The 23685-nt window shown below is 35.2% G+C and overlaps 1 protein-coding gene and 1 pseudogene across 2 annotated transcripts; both read right to left on the reverse strand.

Annotated features, from left to right (window-relative positions):
• Positions 1-1567: 1567 nt before the first annotated feature.
• LOC113354830 lies at positions 1568-1653 on the reverse strand (annotated as a pseudogene).
• An 18424-nt stretch (positions 1654-20077) lies between these two features.
• On the reverse strand, positions 20078-23003 carry LOC113348422 (GPN-loop GTPase QQT2-like). 2 transcript variants are annotated; one of them, XM_026592184.1, is made up of 7 exons: positions 22842-23003; positions 22624-22723; positions 22402-22519; positions 22090-22316; positions 21681-21971; positions 20688-20893; positions 20078-20595 (listed from the first exon to the last, which is right to left on the reverse strand). In XM_026592184.1, exons 2-7 carry the CDS (start codon positions 22702-22704, stop codon positions 20304-20306), a joined length of 1215 nt encoding a protein of 404 aa, XP_026447969.1. In that variant the 5' UTR covers positions 22705-22723; positions 22842-23003; the 3' UTR covers positions 20078-20303. The 2 variants fall into 2 exon arrangements, with proteins under 2 accessions (XP_026447969.1, XP_026447970.1); XM_026592185.1 differs by having other exon boundaries at positions 22824-23003.
• Positions 23004-23685: the final 682 nt, after the last annotated feature.

A 23685-nucleotide genomic window follows, 5' to 3' on the forward strand; every position in this document is an offset into this window, starting at 1 on the left:
TTTACGAATACTTAAGATAGAATATGCGGACACAAAAAAACCAAGAGGTACCTGCATCCGCCTCCTAACAACATCTAGCCGGTATGTAAATGTCTGACTAAACAACCCAGCTACAGCCCCACAAGATAGACTGAGAATGTAAACTACACAAACCATGACATATACTCTTTTTAGGACTTGTAACCTACAAATCTACACAAACATGACTCACATAACATCGCGAGATCCAATTTCAATTCTTAAAGGAACACCCTGATGACAAGAAAATTCATTTCTAAATATTATGAGAAGAAAATACTAGGAATATGAAGGAGAAACAACTGGCATGTTCAGCCAAACTACGCAGAGAAAGCAAACATTTGAAGACTGAAACTTAGACACAGCAAACATTGGAAGATTACAATACCTTTAATTTTTTTTGCACAAAAGCATATTGTAATTACAAAAGTAAGAATAAAAAAAAAACTACTATGAAAAAGCATTCAACATATAAGTTATCTTTGATTGATCATCTGAAATGGGTATGAAACTGCATTCATATACTTTGGCAATGTGCGACTTGAGAGATCGAGTACCTTTTTAATATTTATCAGCACCTTCATCAAACACACCAGAACTTCCAACTCAGAAATCCAGTTGCTTTTGATGCTTTAATCTACGACGCTCATCAAAACTTTCCCACCCTTCAAACTGCTTGTATGACATAATACTTGGATACATAAGACTATCACCTCTTGCACAAGTTTTAGATAAAAAAAAAAGAATCAAAAGTCAATACCTGACTGAGAATATCAATTGTGATTTCTGTATTATGAAGATCAAGAGTCGAGAGCTAGGTGCACATTTTGAATAGCGTCGAAGGAAGGGATTTGAGGCCATTATTACTCAGATGCAGAGCCTACAAAACATGCGACTAAGTAAATGATGATACGATTCAGATAATTGACAATGGTAGGAAAAAAGAAGATTGGAGTACCTTAAGATACCGTAAACTCCCAACTGTGTCAGGCAAGTCTACCAAGATATTTGATGCAAGATCAACCTGCACCAAGAAAAAATTCCAGATCACAAATCCAAGTTATACTTGTAACAAATACGAATTTTTGGATAGTAAAGTAAGATCAGAATACTCGTCTTCCTGGTTACGCTACCTAGATGTCTTGTTGGAAATACAGACATACAAGTTACGACTAATATGCGCGCTCAACAATATCCTTCCTCTTTATTATAAAAAAGTTGTGTGCAATCTGAGCACAAAAAGTCCTGAATCAGGTAAGATAAAGGTGACAAGTAAAAATCAATACCAATACCATAGAGAAGAAAAAGAGAAACCTAAGCACAGATAAAGGCCGGAGGAAAGTGAAAACTCATCTTTACATGGTAAATCTTACTACAAGGGAGATGAAATGGAAAGTGGTTTTACCTGTTGTGCATCATCAACAATTTGAGCTCCTTGACATTGTGCACTATAAATTTATTGAAGTCATTGGGTAGGAGGTAACACCCTTGAGATACATATATATTCAACTTGGATAGATCGTCCGACCAAACCACACCTATGAAATCAACCAAAAATCTCTAAGGTGTTAACATCAATGAAATATTTAGACGCAAATTATCCATTTACGTATGAAATTTCCTCATTTACCTTGTAAATCTACAGTTAAAGCATAATAAATGTTTCATTCAAAACAAAGACGCCGTTGAAAGTAATGAAACTATAAAAATAATGATAAGCTAGAGCTAATTATAGTCAGACTCTAATTGAGATTGGTTATTAGTGTGCCTGCCTATTAGACTCACCCTGATCCAGTCAAGTATAGTCAACATAGAGTAAGTGAGGCAAAAGGGCGCCAACAACATTATATCAAACTAGGGCCTCCTACACAGTTGGGATACTTGATTCATACTCTTAAAGATGAGTTACATGAAAACTTTTAAACTTATTTCCATTAGACTAAACCCTACCTGTCATGTATAATTATTAAAGAGACATAAACTTAACAATAAACCTTATTTTTGCAATGAACAATACATACCACAACTGAAATCGTAAATCAGAATCAGAAATCTAATATGCTCTCAGTTCAGATTCATAAATAATAACAGATTCATACATAATAACTATGTACATCATATTGAGAAGGTTTCTAGTCTGTTTACGACGATTCAAATCAAACCCTAATTAAATATGGCTTCGTCTGTAGAAAATCTAACCCAACCCTAAGAATTTCAATACCAAATCAACGAGTAGCAAGAAACCCTAAAATCGATTGAAATACTGAAACCCTAAAATCTAATTTACAAACCGAAATCCTACAGATGATAAATACTTACAGAGATATGTGAAATCGAAAACCTAAACTCGCTTAACAGACGATTGAAGATCAATTCTTCAAAGATTAGATGATTTGATAACAGATTAGAGAAAACCCTAAAACTGGTGATGATAAAACTGAAATCGAAACCCTAAACTGATGATGATGACGACGATGATGATTAAAGAACTGAGATCTTCAGTTGAGAATAACTAAAATCAGATGTAGTTAATCTGTATTCATGGGGAAGAGAAGAGAAATGGATTTACTCGATGAGAAGGGGGAGAAAAAAAGAAAGAGGAAGGGAGACGAGAAATGTAGTTCACTACTCTATGAGAGGGGGATAAAATCATATCTTTAAGGGTGAAATTATCCTCTAGTGTAATTCATGTTGGGTGGAAAAAAATGGCACATGGTTGAATGGCACACGCGCAAATACACATGTTACTCGAGTCTAGTGTGACTAAGCGTGTGAGCAGCACGCGTAAAAAATTAGCCTGTTACGATTCGTAACAGCTGGCATCTGTTACGAATCATAAAAAAAATTCGTAACGGCTTCAGCGTGTTACAACCAGTTTGTAACGGCTTTTTGTAACAGAAATATTCGTAACGGCTGCTGGGCCGTTACGAATTTTAGTTGCGAATCTGGAAAAATGGTTTAGTGTCAAGACTTATAGTTTTGATCACTAACATTGACAAACATGCTTGAGATATAAACGCATGCGAGTTCGACCGAGCAGTGATCTAACATCTTGTCTTTCCCCTTCTCCAAGATCAACTTCAGTAGCAACAATTGTTGATTTGCAGTCAACAAGAACAACCGCTTGTGGTTATGATCAAATGCAGGTCTTTGGACACCCTTGTCCAAGCATATTGATCCCACTCATAAACCAGGTGCAAGCACACTGTATATAGCATCAACGAAGAATACTTTGCAAACGCAAGACCGTGGTGTATCGGTTTTACCCTAACTTGGGATTCTGTCGTCAGCCTTTCTATAAGCTTTATGTTAGATAAGAATTGGCCATCCAATTCTTCCTTCATGGCATCACATTTCCACAAACATGCTGGTTCGCAACCAAACTTTGCATTACCACCAAGGTACATGCATTCGAGAGAGATAACTATAATCTTCCATCCAACTGGCTACGATGAAAACACTTTCAATATATCGCATAGACATGTTCTTCAGCTTCTTTGCCACTGCAAAGGCCAACAACTTCTTTGAGTTCGGGAATTTTCGCAAAATTCCCATTACAACTCGTAATGTACTCGTTAGTGATAACACCACGGAAGAATGCATTCCAAATGCATAATCTTCGCATACTTGTGAGAAATATGGACTTTAACACCTGACTTGCACCATAGAAGTCATCATACTCCTTAGTTTTGTCATACCATCACTTGAAAACCCGGTTTTCAATGACTCTTGCACGTTCGTCTAACACTTTGGGCTGGAATTTAGGCACCTTTGCCATGAACTTTCTTGGCATGTTGCTACTTCAAGCTTCAAAGTTCATTCCAATTGATCTTTCCACACAAGACCAACTTCTTCTAGTCTCCATACTAACGAAACTCAAACAATTCTTCACTGAATTTGACAAATAAATGACACCAGCTTGAGTAAAAGAGAGAAAAATCAAGAATAGTGTCTCCAAACACAACTCTGATACCTACTGTCATATGCCCATTTAATCGCCTAAAATTTTCATGAGACATGACCGGCAATGATTGTGGTTCAGTGAATAAACTTCATCCACAATCACTCAGCCTCGCATAATCGCATCAATGTACGCATCTGCCTTCACTCATAAGGCAATACGCAACGAAAGTCTCCATCTTCTTTCTCTCTAACTCTTTATGCCCCATAAGCATAAGAGGGTTTCCATGCATTACTTAAACAAACTCAACAAGATCAGCAACTTAATGAACACAAAGAATACTTCAACAAACCCATTTTATTGCACTAAAGGAAGATTACAAAACTCGTCCATCACATGGACCAAAACAGGCCATTCACCCTCTTGGTGAATTCCTAAAACTCTCTACATTAGTGGTTCTTCTCTCAATTAAACAACACTAAACTTATTGATCCATAAGCTATTTATACAAGCTAATGATCAGGAAAAAACTCTATGCAACCGTTTGCACCTGCATGGAAAAACCATGTGTCCCATAGGGTAGTTTCCATAACCGCCAATCTGCTTTTCAACTGCCACCTTTTGTGTTTTCATGTAGATTGAAGCCACACTTGTCTTGAATGGTTAGGGACACTTAAATAAGGTTATGAACTCATTTCATAACCCTTCCAACTTGTATCGCACCTTTGGCACGCTTGTGAAGCCAATAACCAACTTGTAACCGCCGCCTGAGCCGTATTGCACAACTGTTGCACTTCACTGAATTCTGCCTCACTCCAAAGCTCAGCCATCTTGGCCCTGCATGCTTATCACTCTAAGCTAATGCACGGACAATCCTTGTGCTTCAATCATCGAGGCCAACTCTTTAAGCTCACTAGTTTCTCATACGTCATATGCTTCACTTAGCCAATTTGCTTGACAATAGTAATGCCACTCTTGCATTACTAGCTTGTTTGCATTTTTCAAGCTCTGGCCAGACTTGAACTGATTCCATAGACCAACTCCTGGCCTATTATCCACTCTTGCATCATCCTTGAGTTTGGTCCAACTCAATTCCACGGATATGCATCAATGCCAACATTGCATGTTGCATCTATCAACTTTGGCCTCATCTTGCCTTTCCTTCAATAAAGCTTCATTGTGTCGGCCAATAATCTCCATTACTTAGACAAATGTCTTTACAGTGTAGCGCCACCTTTTCGCTTCACTGGCCCTGCAGGGTTTTGCCATTCTTATCACTTGACAGTCTATACAGTATACCGCTATTATGGCTTTGCATTGCGCCATTACGGCTGAACACTGACTTGGCCTGAAACACTGTAACGCGCAATCATTATGCATCACTGTTGGGACTGTTATACATGGACACACAAACTTCTTCTTCTTCTAGCACTTGGAGTAGCAACACTTGGAGCAGTAGCACTTCCACCGGAAGTCCTTTTAACCCTTGAATAAGCATCTTTTTTAGCCCTTACTGTTTAGTAATCATTATTATAAAGTATTATCAGCTCATAATCCATTATGAAACTCATAATAGATTCTATATATGTTTGGCAACCGTTATAACACTACACCATATCCTGCTTTTAGCAACGCATAATTTACGGAGGTGTGCAACAGATATAAATGTTGTACAATCTACAACGTTAATAAATGTTGCGCACCATTTTATCCATTGCACAAATTTTTAAATTTCATTTCTTAAAATTAAGTAGTGGTACAACGTATGTCTGACGTGTGCAACCGTTGCACATGGTTTGGTTTTTTTGTAATTTAAATTTTTATGGGCTTTTAGTAGTTCTTTTCTTTTTATTAATTTTCTGAATATCTTTTTCCTTAAATTTTTTTAAAAAGATTAAAAATTGGTTCCCCCAGTTTTTCCCTCTCAATCTTTCACCCAATTCATTCTCCCTCCCAATCTTAAAATTAACAAAACTTTCCCCCATTTTTTCCCTCTAATTTCATCATCTAAACACGTTTAATGAAGATCTAAAAAAAATCAGACACATTTAATACATGTTATTCTTATTATTTTCAGAGAAATAAATATTAAAAGTATCCTTATTTATTTGTTGTTGTGTATGGACGCGCCCGGAAGGAGTGCTCTGGATTTGAGGGACCTTGGACCACCAACCCCCTCATCTTTATGTGAGTCTTCGTTCCTCTTGGTTTTGACCTGTACCCTTTTGTTGTCAACTCAACGAGTAACATAACATAATCAAGAGTTGAACTTATTTCGAAGTTCTTAGAAACTCAAAATTACGTATTTTATAGCTAATAATTTCTTTTTTGGTTTGGAAGGTATATTACTACCATCCTTTTTAAGCGGTTTCTCATTCAGCCAAGCTATATAATAATCTTAGGTGGAACGTTGTTGGACCTAAAGGTTTTGAGGAAGTTATGCATGTGAGATGCAGTCAGGTTAGTTTCCATCTCAATGTAAAATCTGTCTGCTTTCTAGTCTTGCATTAATTTATTTCTTTCGCTCGTACTTCCTGGGATGGTCAGTTTCTGGTTTAGGGTCATCAAGTTCAAGAGGATATTGGAAGCTTTTGCAGGCGCATTCGAACTGATGTTGATTTTGTGGTGGTTAGTTTTCTAGATACTTGCATTAAGAAGTGCTAAACCTATCCTCATTACCACCATCTTACTGTTGTAGTCTTTATATTCTTTTTCCTTAAAAGTATGGTTTGCCTGTGATGGAATCCTGGCCATGAGATATTGGACAATATAATTTAGTTTATTAGAGAAATAGTCAAACACCCAGTAATGATAATCGCTATTTATTCTTGGAAATGTTTATTATCATGCTAAGTCAAATCCAATGAATGTTTTATAAGTAAAGAGCACTTGTCACCTTGGATCTGCTGAAATTTTCAAGTATCTGTTTCATATCATTACAGAAAGGCAAAAAGGTTATTTTCTTTGGGCTGAAACTCTTTTTAATATAATTTCGATAGTAAACGTTGTTGTTAGTCATATAAAGCAGACCTAAGTTGATTCCTTACTCAGTTGTGGGAAAAAATTTGCTCTTGCAGTATAGCATTCTACCGGGAAATTTTATTCGACTCTACAGGTATGTATAGAAAATTCTACACCAATATCTTTCACCTGTTATTTCCCAAAAATTGACCATATACATACTTCACATATGTGGTAGTTTCTTTGAGTTCAGAATTGGATTCTAATTCTGTCTTGTACTATGCAGGATTGAGTTAAAGTTCTTCCACATGTGGTAATGTTTGGAATGCTAAAGACTTCTCAGAATGTAACAACAGAAGGTTAGGGTTTTCATAGTTTGAAATTCAGAAATTTGCGTTTACAACATTTTGAATTTTGTATGGGTTTATGGTTCATTTGTCTACTCTGTTGATGTGTGAATCATTCTTGACGGATTGTGATGATCAATAATCATTCTTGATCCATTCTAATGTATTGAGGTTCCTAATTGGGTCTTCTCGTTCTTCTAGAATGGTATTTGCATGCAGGTGCAGAGTCAATTTATATACAGGTACAGAAATATGTCGGAATTACAGCCGGCAATAACTTTTTTTGACCTGAATATAATTTTGCAACTAATATAAACGTAGGGAAAACATCCGTTGCACAAATCATCTTAAATGAGAAACGGATATAACTGAAACCAAACAAATAAACCGTTCAAAGAAAACCATAATGGGACCCACAAAACCGTTATTCTGTAAATAATAACCGTTGTACAAATTAAGATATACGTTGTGCAAATTAGAAAAAAAAAACCGTTGCACCAATATTTTTCAACGTTTATAAACGTTACTCAAATTAATTTGTGCAACGGATAACTTGTGTTGCACAACAATGTGCAACGCCGTTTTACCAACAAATATAACCGTTGCACAAATTATGTGCAACGTTTATAAACGCCCCAAAATGGCTGTTTTGGTGTAGTGTAGTAATTGATCATTTTAATCATAACTGAAAAAATCCATTACTTTCATAAATAGAAAAAAGTTATTTTTAAAACATTATTATTTCGAAAAAATTGAATGAGATTTCTTCTTCTAATTTTTTTAAACTATCAAGAGAGAGACAAAAAAACAATAGCAAACTTATCATTGTTATTTCTTTTCTTTTTGAGAGCATTATTTTAACATCACCAATTACTTGAAGAATATGTTTTCGAAAATTTATTATAAAGTCGATTATAAACTTGTGATTATCTATAATCATAAATAGTCAAGAAAAAATAATTATAAATTTCACCAAACAAGTATATAAAAACTAAAATTGTTTGCCGAGTTAATGATTGGATGAGCTAGTGAGTCGGAAAATTAGTAACTCACTAAGAAAAACATTTAATAAGATAAAATTAATTTTGACCTAGCAATAATGATAAACCATCCCAAATAATAAAAAGAAACGGGACATCATAGAACCTAGCAAGCACAATAGTTGAGCTCCAGATCGTATATGACCTTCTATCTTGTCACCAAAAGTACAATAATTTAAAATTGTGTCCTTACTGATTTACCCTAATTGCAATAAGATTTCACGGTTGTAGATATATGGGATGGTTAGATTCACCAAATTCCGTCCATGTTCTATATAGAACCCAATATATTTTACTCTTTTGTGTACACTTTCCTGCTCTATCTAAAAATTCATTTTATTTTGTTTGTATATACTCATATTATCATTAAGCTTAAAAAAATAATTAAAATCAATTTTATGATGATATGGAACTTTCATGTTGCTTCACCTTTGGGTGGATAGGAGGAAAGACGAGTAAGAAAGTGTACAGAACCCGTTCTCTCTCTCTTTCTCTCTGCCAAACCGTTTTTCCCAAAAAACTAATCCTATTTTTTCTCCATCTTCTTCATCCTAAACCTAGATTTACTCGGGTTTAGATATGGATTTCATATCTTTCGAGCAAATCTAGATTGTTTTATTCACTAAATCCCGTTTAAATAAATAGAATCGCACTTGTTTGCGAATTCAGGATCTTGTTTTATGTACTCCTTTATGTTTTCAATAAATATTATCTCTATGACAAATTTTTGCCATATGATGTTTCAGGTCGCTACTACAGCGATTTATTGTCGCTCTTTGGATTTTCTAATGAAGTGTGACGATATATTCAAGTATACCTTCAAAGATGACCAACTCTGCGTGACGATGATCAGGATCCTTACAAATTTGATCAATAGCTACCGGAAGGGGTTGTAATGATGATATGTGGAGCATATCATTCCTTTTATGAATGATTATATCTTAATGGAGAAGAAGATTTTAAATGGTTGAAGTCTAATGAGAAGACCATTGTTTGGATTACATCATCTATCTTTTTGATCAACTGTTCTGTACAATTGTTGTATTTCAGAAATTGGGATACACTATATTTTTTTTTATGTTGTATCATTATGACGTACTTGAATTATCATGTTATCATGATTCCAAACGGTGGAACGGTGATTCTCCACCACTATGTATCCCTTCAAACCTCAATTTTAATGAGGTATTTTAATAAATTATGAGTTTCAGGTATGAAACCCATCTTTCTTTCCTTCAAGAAAGAAAGTGTACATAAATGAAAAATATGTTAGTTTTGATTATGGAGTAGGTTCGGTATGGAAATATCAACAGAAATTTGACAAGTCTAAATTTTTCTCCCTTAATTATCTCATATCTCTAGCGGTGAAATATTATTGCAAGTAGGGTAAATTAACATGGATACAAGATATATTATTACTATTAGGACACAAGGGGACACCTAAATAGGTCATCGACGATTTTAAAGCCGAATAATCAAGCAGTTGATATGTATTTTTGTTTCATTTCCTTCCATGGACTAGTAATCATGTTACGATTTGCATAACAAAAAGCAATCAGAAATTACAATTTTAACGAATTTGGGGAATACTTGTTTCGCTTCCAAACAAATAACTTCACTCCATATTAGATTATGAAATCAACAACGACTATCCGGAATGGCACTCAATCGTAACAACTACAATATATGTCTTAACTCCAAAAGATCCCCCACTTTTTGTCTATGAAAACAGTTCAACTCGTAGATTCTTATATATAGGATTGTTATTCAGGGTTAATGTAATCGATCCAATGGCTCACATAAGATACCTCAATTTCTATCCATACATCACATATTTTGTTACCAAACTTATAAGAATGTTTATCTTTATGCACAAGATAAGAGGAGGCTGGCTAACTAAGCCATCATCCTTGCACAGAGATTTCTTCGGTTGATCTGTTTCGGCTAACCAAGTAGGCTAGTTTTCTCTTTAACATAAATCCTAAATCCCATTCTAAAAAAACAATAATAAAGTATATAGTATATTATATACAGCCGACTTGGAGAGCTATTTTTCATCTCTTCTTGCTATTTGTTTTTTTTTCTTTGAGACTTTTGTTATTTGTTGGAGAAAGAACAATTAAGTTCGATATATTATTTTAATTGATCAATAAAGAAGATGAAGCTTTTCCAAATTATGTCATGTCTCATTCGCTATTCTTTTTCGTCACTGAGGCAAAGAAATTATAATAACATTACTTTTGATTTCTCTCTTTTCAGACTTATCTTAATGGGTAAACATCCATGCATTGCTTGGCTTTCAATTCTTTGGGGAAAGGTGTCATGATTTGTTTACAAAATACAATAAAGGGAAGGATAATGCACCTTCTCTTGTAGAGTTATCAGAAGTCGATGAAGAGATTAAGGAGGGTCCTATACCTAATCTTCCTTTTGATATCATTACCAACATACTTATTAGACTACCAGCAAAGTACATACTAGGTAGATTCTTGGATATTGATTTTTGAGATCGTCCAAGAAAACTTGTTTGTATATTTGTGTACACGATCTCATTTGTTGATTCATACTACTGATTGTGACAAGTTTGTCGATAGACATTTCTGAACAAAAAATTTGGCGGTGTACTTGGTGCCACTCCTTTTCAGTTGGTGTCAGAGCCGTAAAATACCAAAAAAACCTAATAAGTCTTTATTCGAAGCGATCTGGAATCTACGGATAACATTTCGTCATCTACAAACGTACCACCAGCCTTCGATGATACAAATTACTTAGGAAGAAAATAGTTATGCATTCTTTCTTACAAGATCGTGATTTCAATACATGAGTGAAGGTTTTCAAAGGATATACTCGTCCAACAAATACTATAGACGATGTAACCTCTGTCAAGGATATTGGTGTTTGTGATGCTGCCTAAATCAGCATTTCAAAGAAAAATTCGAATGGGTTGAGTGCTATTATGCACGTTATAAGACAAGATCTTCAACATCATGTGTCTACATGTGAGACGTCAAAGGATAATTGGGATATATTAGAAACTGTATTCTAAGGAAATACCCCAGAAAATAAGGCACAACTTCAAAAAGTAACTTCTTAATGAAAAACCTTCGTATCGCTGATGAAGATTCGTTTGAGGAATTTAATCACAAACTTTCTGAAATGGTGAATGCTTCTCATGCGCTAGGAAAAACTATTTCAGAAAGTGATATTGTGTTAAAAATTATGAGATCTTTATCAGTTCGATATGAATCTAAGACACATTTCATCACAGAAGAAAACGATCTTGCAACTTTTACAAGAAGTGATCTTGTTGGAGAATTAAAGACCTTTGATCATGAAAAACTTTATGTAAAAGAGAAGTCCATCGCGTTCGAAGTAGCTGACAAACCCCTTCCTCCCACTATTTCATGGGATGATGAATGTTGTAATGATCATATTGAAGCTGAACTAGATATCACAATGCCTTTGATCACTCAACAAGTTAGAGAACTTCTAAAAATAAGAAAGAAAGACGCTCTGGAAAAATATTTTCTCCAAATCTCAATTCCTTAACGATGAAAACATTCAATGCTTCAAGTGTCTTGGATTTGGACATATGTTAAGAGTATGTCCTAGCAAGGAATATTATTAAGGAATTAAAGCTCTTGATGTATCCCCTGATGATATGCCTGAGGAACACATCTTCGAAGATTATATAAATAATTCAGCCTTTGTTGCAGAAACATCTGTGGATTCTATCCAGACATTAATGAGTCAGATGATCTAATTCTTAATTTTTTTGAGCAAAAGTGAGGTGGATATCAAGGGGAAAACTCTATAATTTAACCCGTCAAAACAATATGATCATGAGAAGTTACTATATGTACGAGACCTCTTTTTTTAATATATTTTGTAGAAACCGATTTCACCATCTTCTACTCATTCTGAATTTTTGTTTCCAAGAACTATGGGAAGGAAGATTCAGATTATGTTGAAAAAGTGAAAAGACTCTATAAGGGTCTTGATCTCGAGGTTAGAACCTAATTTTTTTGTTGTCTTAAACATCTGGCCTTTTCCATTTTCATTAATTTGAACAAGTAATTTCCTTGTATCTTCACTTCCTAAATGTTTTTTTTTTCTATATTAATCTTATAAGGTGAATTTGCTAAGTCCAGGAGCAACAACTATGACAAGCTCATCTCCTCAATTGAAGCTCACCTGAGCGAAGCTCTTCAAGCAATTTTGAAGCCTTTTTTTTTTGCGAAGATATACAAGCGCCAGAAATAAGAAACGCTAGCAGTTTCACATGTAAAATATAAACAAGGTATGACAATAGTATAACTATCTATTGTATTTTAATTAGTGGAGTATCTACTAAAGAAACATATATATATATATATATACATGCAGTTTTCCAACAAATAAATAAAGAGAAAAATTCCTCACTCAAAGCGAAAATAAAATTTCTTCCTTTAAGTTTAACATTGATTTAATTTGGAGCGTTTGAATTTATTTTTATTTTTGTGTTTGTTGTTGATTCAAGTCGTTTGTTTGGTCAAGCGGTTGGCAGCCCACCGGATCTCCAAGCGTACAAAAAAACTAGAATAGCCTTTGTAAAGTGACGGATGAAAAAATAAAATAAAATGTGCCAAAATTAGAAAAAAGGACAACGCACACACCCAAACTCATAAAGCCATCAAAATTATGCTACAAAAAAAAAGTTATCAAAATCTTAATCTCCACCAAAGGGATAAAAGTATCTTATATAAGAAACACTTGCTATATAAGTGTGTTTCTCCATTCTAAAGCTTTGGCCTGCGCATTAACCTAAATTTTCTAGCCAGCCTTATTCCTAGATACCCAACACTGATAACAACGGCTGCCCCTATACTACCGACTATAAATGCCTTCACAAGTTGTACACCGAGATCCTGACAAATATCATCTATAAGTTTGTTAAGGTCTTTTGTATTTGCATTGATGGTTGTATTTGTGGAAGCTTGTACAACATCAATTGGTTTGTCTTTACTGCACTTAAAAGGCATGCCACCAAATACTTTGTTCCAAAAATTGTCATCCGCCATTAGGCCAGGTCACTGAATTACCTGTAGAGGGAGAGAGATATTAATGGAATGTAAATTGTATTCGTAGTAACTTGTTAACAAAACAACTGGGAAATTTCACAAGATCTGAATAGGTTTTTTTTTTATTACTACTACCACTTTTTTCTTTCACCGGTTAATTACCAACTAAAGCAATCAGAAACTACAATTCTGACGAGTTGCGGAATACCTGTTTTCCTTCCAAAAAACAATGTTACTCGAGATTAAGAATCAACAACTATCCGAAATTGCACCCAATCGTAATACCTATATCAGAAAAGATTATATTTGTACTCCACAAAAGACCCCTCTTTTTGCCCAAGGGTTAATGTGTTCGATCCAATGGTTCACTTGATATTTTGTTACCAAACTTATAAGAACTTTTTTTATCTTTACGCCGAAGATAAGAGAGGAGGCTAGCTAAGCTATAGAACATCGCAGTCATGACCACATTTTCATTCACAGGACCGACAGTGCTCATCGCACAGCCGATTTGGAGAGCTAATTTTTATCTCTTGCTATTTGTTTTCTTTTATGCCTATCTGGAGACTTTTGTTGGAGAAAGAACAATTAAGTTCGATAATTGATCAGGAAAGAAGATGGATCCTTTTCAGATTATGCCATGTCTCGTTCGCTAATCTTTTTAGGAGGCAAAGGAATCTTAATAACCATTCTTTTGATGATAATCTTAATTTTATTTTATCTCTTTTCATACTTATCTTAATGGGTAAACATGCATGCATTGCTTAGGTTCCAATCCTTTAGGGCAAGTGTCGCGATTTATTTACAAAATACAATAAAGTGAAGGATAATGCACCTCCTCTTGTAGAGTTATCAGAAGTCGAAGAATCTGTTCATGAGATTGAGGAGGGTCCTTTAACTGATTTTCCTTTTGATATCATCACCAACATATTTAGGCTTCTCTTAAATGTAGCCCACACGTTTATTAACTATAACCCATTTAAAAAAAGTGCTTAAACTAACCAAACAGATCTTTATAATCATTCTACATAGCCCACAAAATTATGTATATTTATTATATATAGCCCATAGTAATAAGGTAATCATTAAATCCCTAAATCAACATCAACAAAAAAAGAAAAAGGTTAATCATCTAAACAAATTTATGTAACACATTTGACATAATTAATGTTTTTTTATTTTAAGAATAATCAACACACTCAATCGATTTTAGAAGAAGAAAAAACATCATCTTATGGATTTTATTCTTTTTATAAATTATGTTTATGGAGTTGGAGGAGAATGGTCCTCAGAAAAGAATTAAAACCTTAGTCAATTCCTTTTCAATTGATGTTGTTGTGTAATTTTTTTGAGCGAACAATTAGAATACACACCTCGATCAATTTTGATGTAATCATGATTAAAAAAATTTTTTTTAGAGGAAATAAGAATTAGAGTTTATTTTGTTTTGGGGAAAAGATAAGAATTAAGGTTTATATATAATTATTCAATTTGAAAAAAACAATTATAATTAATTTTAAGTATGAGTAAGAAAAAAAAGGTAGGGGTTTATTTTGATCTCGAGTAAGAAGATCTAAGTTTAACTGCTAGCAGAAAAAAAAAAGACTTGTTTGGTTTTTGATTTTTCGTTTTAACTTAAATTTTTTGGGCTATGGTTGATAAAAATATGAGTTATATTTAAGAGAAGCCCATACTTGTTAAACTACCAGCAACATGCAACTTCCATCCGTGGCACCGAACTAATTCAAACGACGACGACGTATTATACAACTTAATCAAGGATCCGTACTTTATACGTACGCACCTTGACCGAGGCCGAGCTACTCCAACCATTGTAGTGAAATCTCTTGCGCAGTCCGTTGACAATGACATCAAACTTTTTATTTTTGATGATACATCGGAGAATGTTGAGGCAACAAGCTTAGATCTTAGTTCTTGGAATGCACATTGCAAGTGGCAACCAGTTGATCTCTGGGGTTCGTACGATGGGTTTCTTTTATTCAGAAGCAGAATCGGTCCATCGCATTTCTGTATCTGGAATCCGATTACAAAAGAACATGTAAATGTAACTTCCCCGAGTATTATGTTTTATGTACGTGGATTTTACTTCCATTTACGCAAAAAATAGTACGAAGTGGTTTCTGCATGTACATGTTACTACAAGTGGTCTCTAGACAATTCATCTTTGAGAAGTCTAAAGAAGAGACTAAAGACCAAATTATCTAAAAAAGTTACCCCTAGCTCTAGTTCTTCTGACACTTTGAATGGGGAAGTTTCAAGTAAGAAAGGAAAAAAAAATTGGAAAGGGAGATCAATTCCAAGCAAGAAAAATGTGATACAAATGAAATTCAAGAAATGCATGAAGAAAATTCCGATGGTAGTGATGATGCGGCGTCACAAACAAGTAATCGTAAAAAGCGACCACGGCATGATGATGGTGATGCTTTGGAGATAGCAAAAGGTTTAAATGATAAATTCAACTTATTATTCGACAAACTCAAAAAATCTGATAATTATTCGGGGATTGAGTTCTCAAATGAAGAAATCAATTTTGTGTCAAATACATTTCTTCCTCATGCGAATGCATTTAATGACAAAATGGCTCCGGGAGCTAGTGTTGCACAATAATATTTGGTTGATTTGGTTTTTATGCTCATTGGATTGCCTTATTTTTAAATGTTTAAGATAATTTCTTGAAATGTTAATGGTCTTGGAGACCCGGATAAGCGCTCTAAGTTAAAAAAAGCTTGTAAAATGGTGGAAGCCGACTATTCTTATGATTCAAGATAAGAAGCTTAATGCTTGTACCGACGCGATTGTGCGTCAATGTTGAGGCGCAACTCCGTGTAGATTGGGTTAAACTCGTATGGAAGATCAGGTGGAATTTTTTTGATATGGAATTCAAATATGATTCAGGTTGATGACTTTCTTGAAGGTATTTTTTCTATAAGTATTTCTTGTCGAAGTATGGAGGATAATTTTCAATGGGTTTTAATTGGTGTCCATGGTCCATGCAATGTGAGTGAGAAAAAAAAAATTCTTATGGAGCTAGCTATATTACATGGTTATTGGGATGGAATGCTTTTGTGTTTCGGTTGAGATTTTAATGAGATAAGATACATAGCGGAGAGAAGAGGTTGTCATAGAGCATCAAATTCAATGAAACTCTTTGATGATTTACGTAATGATCTTGATCTTGTAGAATTTCTTCTTTACGGTGCCAAGTACACGTGGAGTAGACCGCCCAACAAGAAGAGCAAGATTGGCCGTTTGTTTTCTCATCGGATTGGGAAGACCATTTCCCAAATATCATACTCAAGCGCCTTGCAAGGCCTTTTTCGGATAATTTTCCTATTGAGTTGTGCGCTTTTGATTCGGATTGGGGTGCTTTCCATTTTCGATTTCAATTAGCTTGGCTTGAAGGTACTAACATAATCCCTTTAATGAAATAATGGTGGGACTCTTTTTCTTTTGTAGATACGTCGGGTGAATGCTTCGCAAAGAAGTTAAACACTTTCATTGAGAAATTCAAAGTGTGGAATAGAGATGTTTTGGGGAGAATTGATAGGGATTTAGACACGGCTCTTACCAAGTTGAAAAAATTGGACGATTTAGATGATGATAGGGGTCTTACCGGAGTTGAAGAAGACATGCTTGTGATGGCTAAAGTTGATTTTGAGGTGGCTCATCGTCGTCAAAACATTTTGTTGAGGCAAAAGTCAAGAATTAGATATTTTAGAGATGGCGATCGCAATACAAAAAATTTTCACCGAGTGGTGTAAGGTCATAGAGCTTTTAACAACATCAATAACCTTCGTATCAATGGACGTTGGACCGGAAACAATGATGAAATAAAGATGGGTATTTCAAATCATTTTGAGTTAGTGTTTAAAGAAATTTCAAACAACCGTCCAAGAATCAAAAATATGTGTCTAAAGCGTATTGATGAGAATGCAGGTATTTGGTTGGAGAGACCTATTAATGAAGAGGGAGTTATGAATGCAAATAAATATTTCGGAATTGATCGTGCTCCGGGTCCGGATGGATTTCCTATGAAGTTCTTTATTGTTTGTTGGAGCTTCCTAAAAGAAGATTTGATGAAGGTTTTTGAAGAATTTCATAACCACAATGTTCTTCATTCGTCATTGAAAAACAATTTCATTGCACTTATCCCAAAGAAGGCGGGAGTAGAGGAAGTAAAAGATTTTCGTCCAATTAGCCTCATTGGGAGTGTGTATAAATCATCTCAAAGATTTTGGCGGAGCGTTTAAAGGTATACCTTCCTATTCTAATCTCAACATCTTAATCTAGTTTTATTAAAGGTAGAAAAATTCCTGATAGAGTATTGATAGCAAACGAGTGTATAGATTCTAGACTTCGTCAAAAATTACCGGGGTTGGTTTGCAAGCTTGATTTTGAAAAGGCTTTTGATAATGTGAATTGAAATTTTTTAAATGAAGTCTTATTCAAAATGAGGTTTGGTGGTGTTTGGAGGGCTTGGTATAGAAATTGTTTAACATTCTCAAAATTCCCAGTCTTGTTAATGGATCGTCTTTCGGTTACATTGGTAGTGAAAGGGGACTTCGTCAAGGAGACTCACTCTCTCCTTTTCTTTTTACTATCAGTGATGAAGTCGTAAGTATTATGTTGAGTAAATCACAAGAACTTGGTCAAATCTCGGATTTTTCGGTCAAGGAGGGGGGAACAAAAATGAATCACTTGCAATTTGCAGATGATACTATCATATTTCTTGATGCTAAGAGAGAACAAGTTGATGCTCTTCGTTACCTACTTTCTTTGTTTCGAGCTAACGTCGCGTTTGAAGATAAATTTCTCTAAAAGTAGCTTATTTGGGGTTATGGTTGAAGAAGAAGTTGAAAGTTATGCTAACATGTTAGGGTGCAAGTTTGCGAGTTTTCCTAGTATATATCTTGTCCTCCCTTAGGGAGACAAGGTGGGAGGCACTCAAAAATGGGAGAAAACGCTTGAAATATGTGGGAAAACAATAGCAAGAGGAGGTAAGCTAACTCTCATCAAAAGCGTTCTAGCTAGTCTCCCCATTTATTATCAATTTATTTTTCTTGCTCCTTGCTCCATAACCAACAAAATTGATAAAGTTGTGAGAAACTTTTTATGGGATGATGAAAATAGGAAAAGAATTCACAATATTGGTTGGAAATTGGTCTCAAAATCAAAAGAAAAAGGTAGTCTTGGTATAAGAACTAAACAAGTGAACTTGGATTTTCTCAAAAAATGGTGGTGGTGCTTTGGAGTAGAGAAAGATGCATTATGGAGGAAGATCATAGTTGAAAAATTTGGCGAAACATTTACCGGTTGGGAAACTCTCCAACCCAAAGGACCAAAAGGTGGTAGCTTGTGGTTTAATATCTATAAAGAATTTGAAGATTTCAACAAAGGTATTAGATTCAAGAGTGGAGCGGGCAAGGAAACTAGATTTTGGGAAGATTTTTGGCTAGGTGAAGGAAGATTATGTGATATGTTTCCATTGGCTTATGAAGCTTCTAGGACCAAGGAGTTTGTGGTGGCTAGTATGTATGAAGTTGGGGAAGATTGTTTAAGGTGGAGGTTTATGTCTAGGCAAAGATATTCTCAAACTATTTCACATGAAGTAACAACTATATCAAATCTTCTCTCTTCAATTTCAATTCAAGAAGGTGTTTTGGATAGCCGAGTTTGGGTCGGAAATAGTTGTGGTCAATATACGGTCAAGGATGGTATTATGAGCGATGAAGATCAAGGTGAGCAAATTTTCCAATCGATGTTGTTTGAAGCCGGGAGTATCCTCGCAAAATCAACTTTACTCCATGGCTTCTTTCTCATGATAGGATAATGACGGCGGAAAAGCGATTAAGAAGAGGTATGGATGTTTCTAGCTTATGGTGTTTTTCTGATGAAGACGATGAAACTAGTTCGCATTTATTCTATGAATGTTGGAGAACCTGGAGAATTTGGGATTACTTTGTTGAAGGATGTCATTTTGATTGGACTTACAATTCATATGTCACCACAAATATGAAGTCTTGGAAGTCTAATTGGGTGACGAAAGACTTAGTCGAATTTGGAATAACATTCGGGTTGCAATATGGTGGTGCATATGGAGAGAGCGAAATGCAGCAGTCTTTGAAAACAAAAAGAAAACTTTGGTAAGTCCCGTTAGAAACTTTAAACTACAAGAGTTCTTTTGGGCCGAGTCGAGCACGAAGATGCTAAGTCTAACGGCGAATATGGTGATTGCACTATAGGACTCTTTATTCCGGCTTTTATAAGCTTGTACTTTGTTGTTGTTTTGGGTTTGTTGAAGTGCCCTTCTCTTTTTTGTTCCCGTTTGTATTCATTGAGTTGAAATATCCTTTTAAGTACCTCTCTTTTCAATGAATTTTCTCCTTGACCGATCAAAAACAAAAGATTCTCAGTTGAAGTACTAAGCATAGAAGAAGTGTTGGTAGCTACCCTTATCCTCCACGTACAAAGAGATCACCTGTATCTATTAATGGGATTTTTTACTGGATGGTTGATTGTTTCGGGTATTTGATGCAGAATGTTGCGCCGTCTAATGATGACCCGCATAACCATAGGAAATGTGTTTCAACTTTTTGAATCGGAAGGCGATTTGTGCCTTTTTGATATATAAATGTGATCCTTTGTCTGGTTTTTCTTATCAAAATGTCTGCGTACCTAGTGACTTTTCTGTAAAATTTAGTCAATTTATAAATATCTGATTAACCAGGGTAGCTGTCTAGAACTCAAATTCTGACATTAATTAAATGTCATACCCAGTTAGAAAGCAGCAGTGTTTGATATCCAGTTAAAAGACACATGATATAGCACCCATACCAAAATACATTATTTACCAAGATGGGTGCAACCTGTCTATAATACTGTTTTCCTAGTTTTCAAGTAGTCCCCATTAAAAGGAAAACAAAAAGTGTACCCCAGAACCATGCTCTGTCAGGATCTAAAAGTTGTAGCTTGCAACAACTTCATCATCATCCTCGTCACCTATTTCTTCATCATCAGTAATCGTACCAAAGTCGTCCTCAATATCATCTTCCCAATCTTCATCTTCCTCGTCTTCATCTTCATCCATCATGCTCTTGCTAGTGGTTGGTTTGTCCTTCAACCCAGTACTCAGAACCACGGATTCTCCACCAGATTTCTCCATGTCCTTCCTTAGCTTATCCATGTTCTGTCGCCTGCGTTCCTCTTCCAACCGCTGCTTCTCTTCCCGTCTCTTGTCAAGATCTTTCCTGAAACCAACACAAAAGAAATGACATGAGCACCTACACCATTTTTACGAGAAATCAGTCCACTTAGTGTTGAAGAGTAAAAGAAGCATTACTTATAGGTCTCCATATACTCATCAGCACTTGCGTCTATGGTCTTGAAGAAAGCATCCATACCAGCTCCGGTAACTGCAGATACACCGACTGAGCGGAGATTGTTGTAGAATTCGTCCAGGACAAGTGAGAGGCTTCTTGTTAAGGTTGATGTGTACGAGTTGTCAGAATCCAGTGCCGCTTGGAATACCTCAAAATCTTTCATCCACTATTTACATGACATAGATATTAGTAAAAATTCTAGTATTGTTCAAAAAACAGCACGACTGATTATGTACTTGGCAAATAAAAGTCACATGCTGCAAGGAACAAAGTAAAAATGGCAAACGATAGTAAAACAAGATACACTGCCACTTTTCAACCACTGCAGTAACTCGATCCAGACAAACCCCTAAGGTCCTAACCAAGAATCAATTCTTTCAGTGTCTGTCATCCTGATTATAGAACTACAGGGTTTGCAAGTGTAAGAAAACAGACATAACGCATAGATTTATGTTGCTATGGGTTCCAAAGTCATGAGACTAAGATGAAAAATTAGCTTCAGATCCCTCACATCTTTTCCAAAGATGTTTTTATTTAAGCATCAATTTGCTAAGGACAGATCGAAAGGATGTAGTCATCAAAGAGTGCCACTTTCTGGACATCCTTAAGCTTTGAATGTCAATCATGAACCTTGATGCATCACTTGGCCGAGAACCCAAGAAGTTGTTAATAGACTTAGCCGTAACAAGTATTTACTTGCATGAGACCTATGGGAGGTATTTTCAAATTCTCTGTTAACAACGCCATTTCTTCACTACAAGTCTACAAGTTCTCATAGTCTGTTGAGAGAAGGCATTATAGAATTGCATCAATGTAATCAAACTTATTTGTGGAGCATGCAACAGAACAACATTAAAATACAGTTAACCAGTCGAGATTGGGACAAACAAAGCATTTGAAGATAAGAAGAACCGGACAATATGAATCAAAGATTTCCCAGTTAAATAACTTACCTCCAAAGCGAACTCATGCTGAGCCACATCAGTCTTGTTGAAGGCCAAAACCAAAGGCAATCGTGTCTTGTAGAGTATGCTACAGGCATAGAGCATATTACTCATGAATGTAACCGGGCTTGATGAACGAGGTGTATCAACCACATAGGCAATCACAGTGGGGAAAGTGGAAGCAAAAGCTTCAGTAATAATCGACCCTGAAGCTGACCAAGTAAATATTTCAATCTGACCAGGAGTATCCACAAGTACATAATCGAGCTGCTCGGCACGTTTCTCAATGACTGACACAACCTGAAGAAGAAAAACAAACAGACCCACAAACCTATAAAACAAGCCAAAAACATTGTACAATATAATGAAAGTACCACAGTCAAAACCCCATATCTAAATTTCATCTGTATATTATTACCTCGTCGAATTTAGTTGCAAACAAGTTAAGTGATGTCAAAATCCCACCATTAGGTCCCAGATTATACTGTTTCATGACTTCTTTGTATTTGACAGTATCTCTTATATCAATATTTGCACCATATGGAAGTGTCATAACTGCTGGATCAAGATTAACAACATATCCTCGTATGTTTGACCCTCTTGTATGACAAACCAATCGATTCATAAACGTTGTTTTCCCACTACCTATATACAAACACAAAAATTATAATTTAAAATCACATTTTTACACACAAAAACCTCAAAAATTCGAAGAAGTAGTAGTGCATACCTGCCATTCCAACCACAATGATAATAACAGGCTTCTTCTTAAAACTAGCAGTTTCATCAATTGCAAGTTTCCCCATTGTATTCAAAAGAACATCCTCACTCTCTTTCCCATTATTAGACTAGAATAAAAATCAAAAAGCTCTATTATCGTCAAACACACACTATTCAGTCTATAAGAAGGGCAAAGTAACAATGGAAGAGAAAGGAAAGGGGGAGGGTTTACCTGAGTGTTGGAAGATTCAGCAGAATCAGTCTGCATCAATACAGGTTCCTCCACTGGCTTAGACTCAGAATCTATCTCCATTCTTTCGAGTTTTCCCCTTCTACACAAGAAAACTTGAGAAATTCAGAAATTTCTAATATGGGCTTTCTTCTTAAAACGAGTAAAATTAGAAAACCTAGATTATCAAATAGTATGTCTACTTGGTAAACACAGTAAACCTTGATTAGGGTTTTGAAACGAATAAATTTGATGGAACCCTAGCTTTACAGTGTGTATAGAGAGAGAGCGGAAGAGAGAGAGAGCGGAAGAGAGAGAGAGAACTCCGTTAATGGAAGAACCGAAGAAGAAAATGGAAGGTCCTCTCGAACAGAAGTGTTATTAAACCCTACACTAGACTTGACTTTGAGACTTGAGGAGATTTTGTAGTGAAATGTCGCGGTTGGACTTTTTTCGTGGGCTCCGTCACTTTTTGTTTGTTTGAGCCTATTCCTATGCACCATGTGGAAATATTTTATTTGACATACTAAGTGACATGGCCTTTAGCGAGCGATATTATGAATAGCGTCAGCGATAAAGACTTCACCGCCGGATATAATGTTAATATCGTTCGATCTAATGACTAGTGTCAACAGTTGGTTCTTTTTCTCCTATAAATAGGTAATTTTTAAACTAAATTTTTACACAAATTTTTTCTTTCTTTTTCTATTTCTCTATTTATCAATTTATTTTATTTTTTTTCAAATTTCTCAAATGAAAAAGTTTAAAACCCAACTTGATTCAGAAACGTAGCTTGACTTTTATGGAGTAGTACTTGAAGGAGTTGTTAAGAAGATATGTGATAGTTACAAAGAAATAGGTAAAAAAACAACAAGGTCTTCAAGTTTTAGATTCTAACCAACTCAAACTTACAACTAAGAAAAGGCAAAGAAGAATTCAAAACAAGATGTTAGAGCATTGTTCGATTGAACCCACAAGTTTTTCTATCTCAAGATTGTTGTGAATGTTAGATGATCAAAATTATATCTTGATTTCTAGTCTCCTAATTAGTCAAGTTTCACATAA

The sequence above is a fragment of the Papaver somniferum genome, chromosome 2 (assembly GCF_003573695.1).
Source record: "Papaver somniferum cultivar HN1 chromosome 2, ASM357369v1, whole genome shotgun sequence".
Classification (NCBI taxonomy): domain Eukaryota; kingdom Viridiplantae; phylum Streptophyta; class Magnoliopsida; order Ranunculales; family Papaveraceae; genus Papaver; species Papaver somniferum.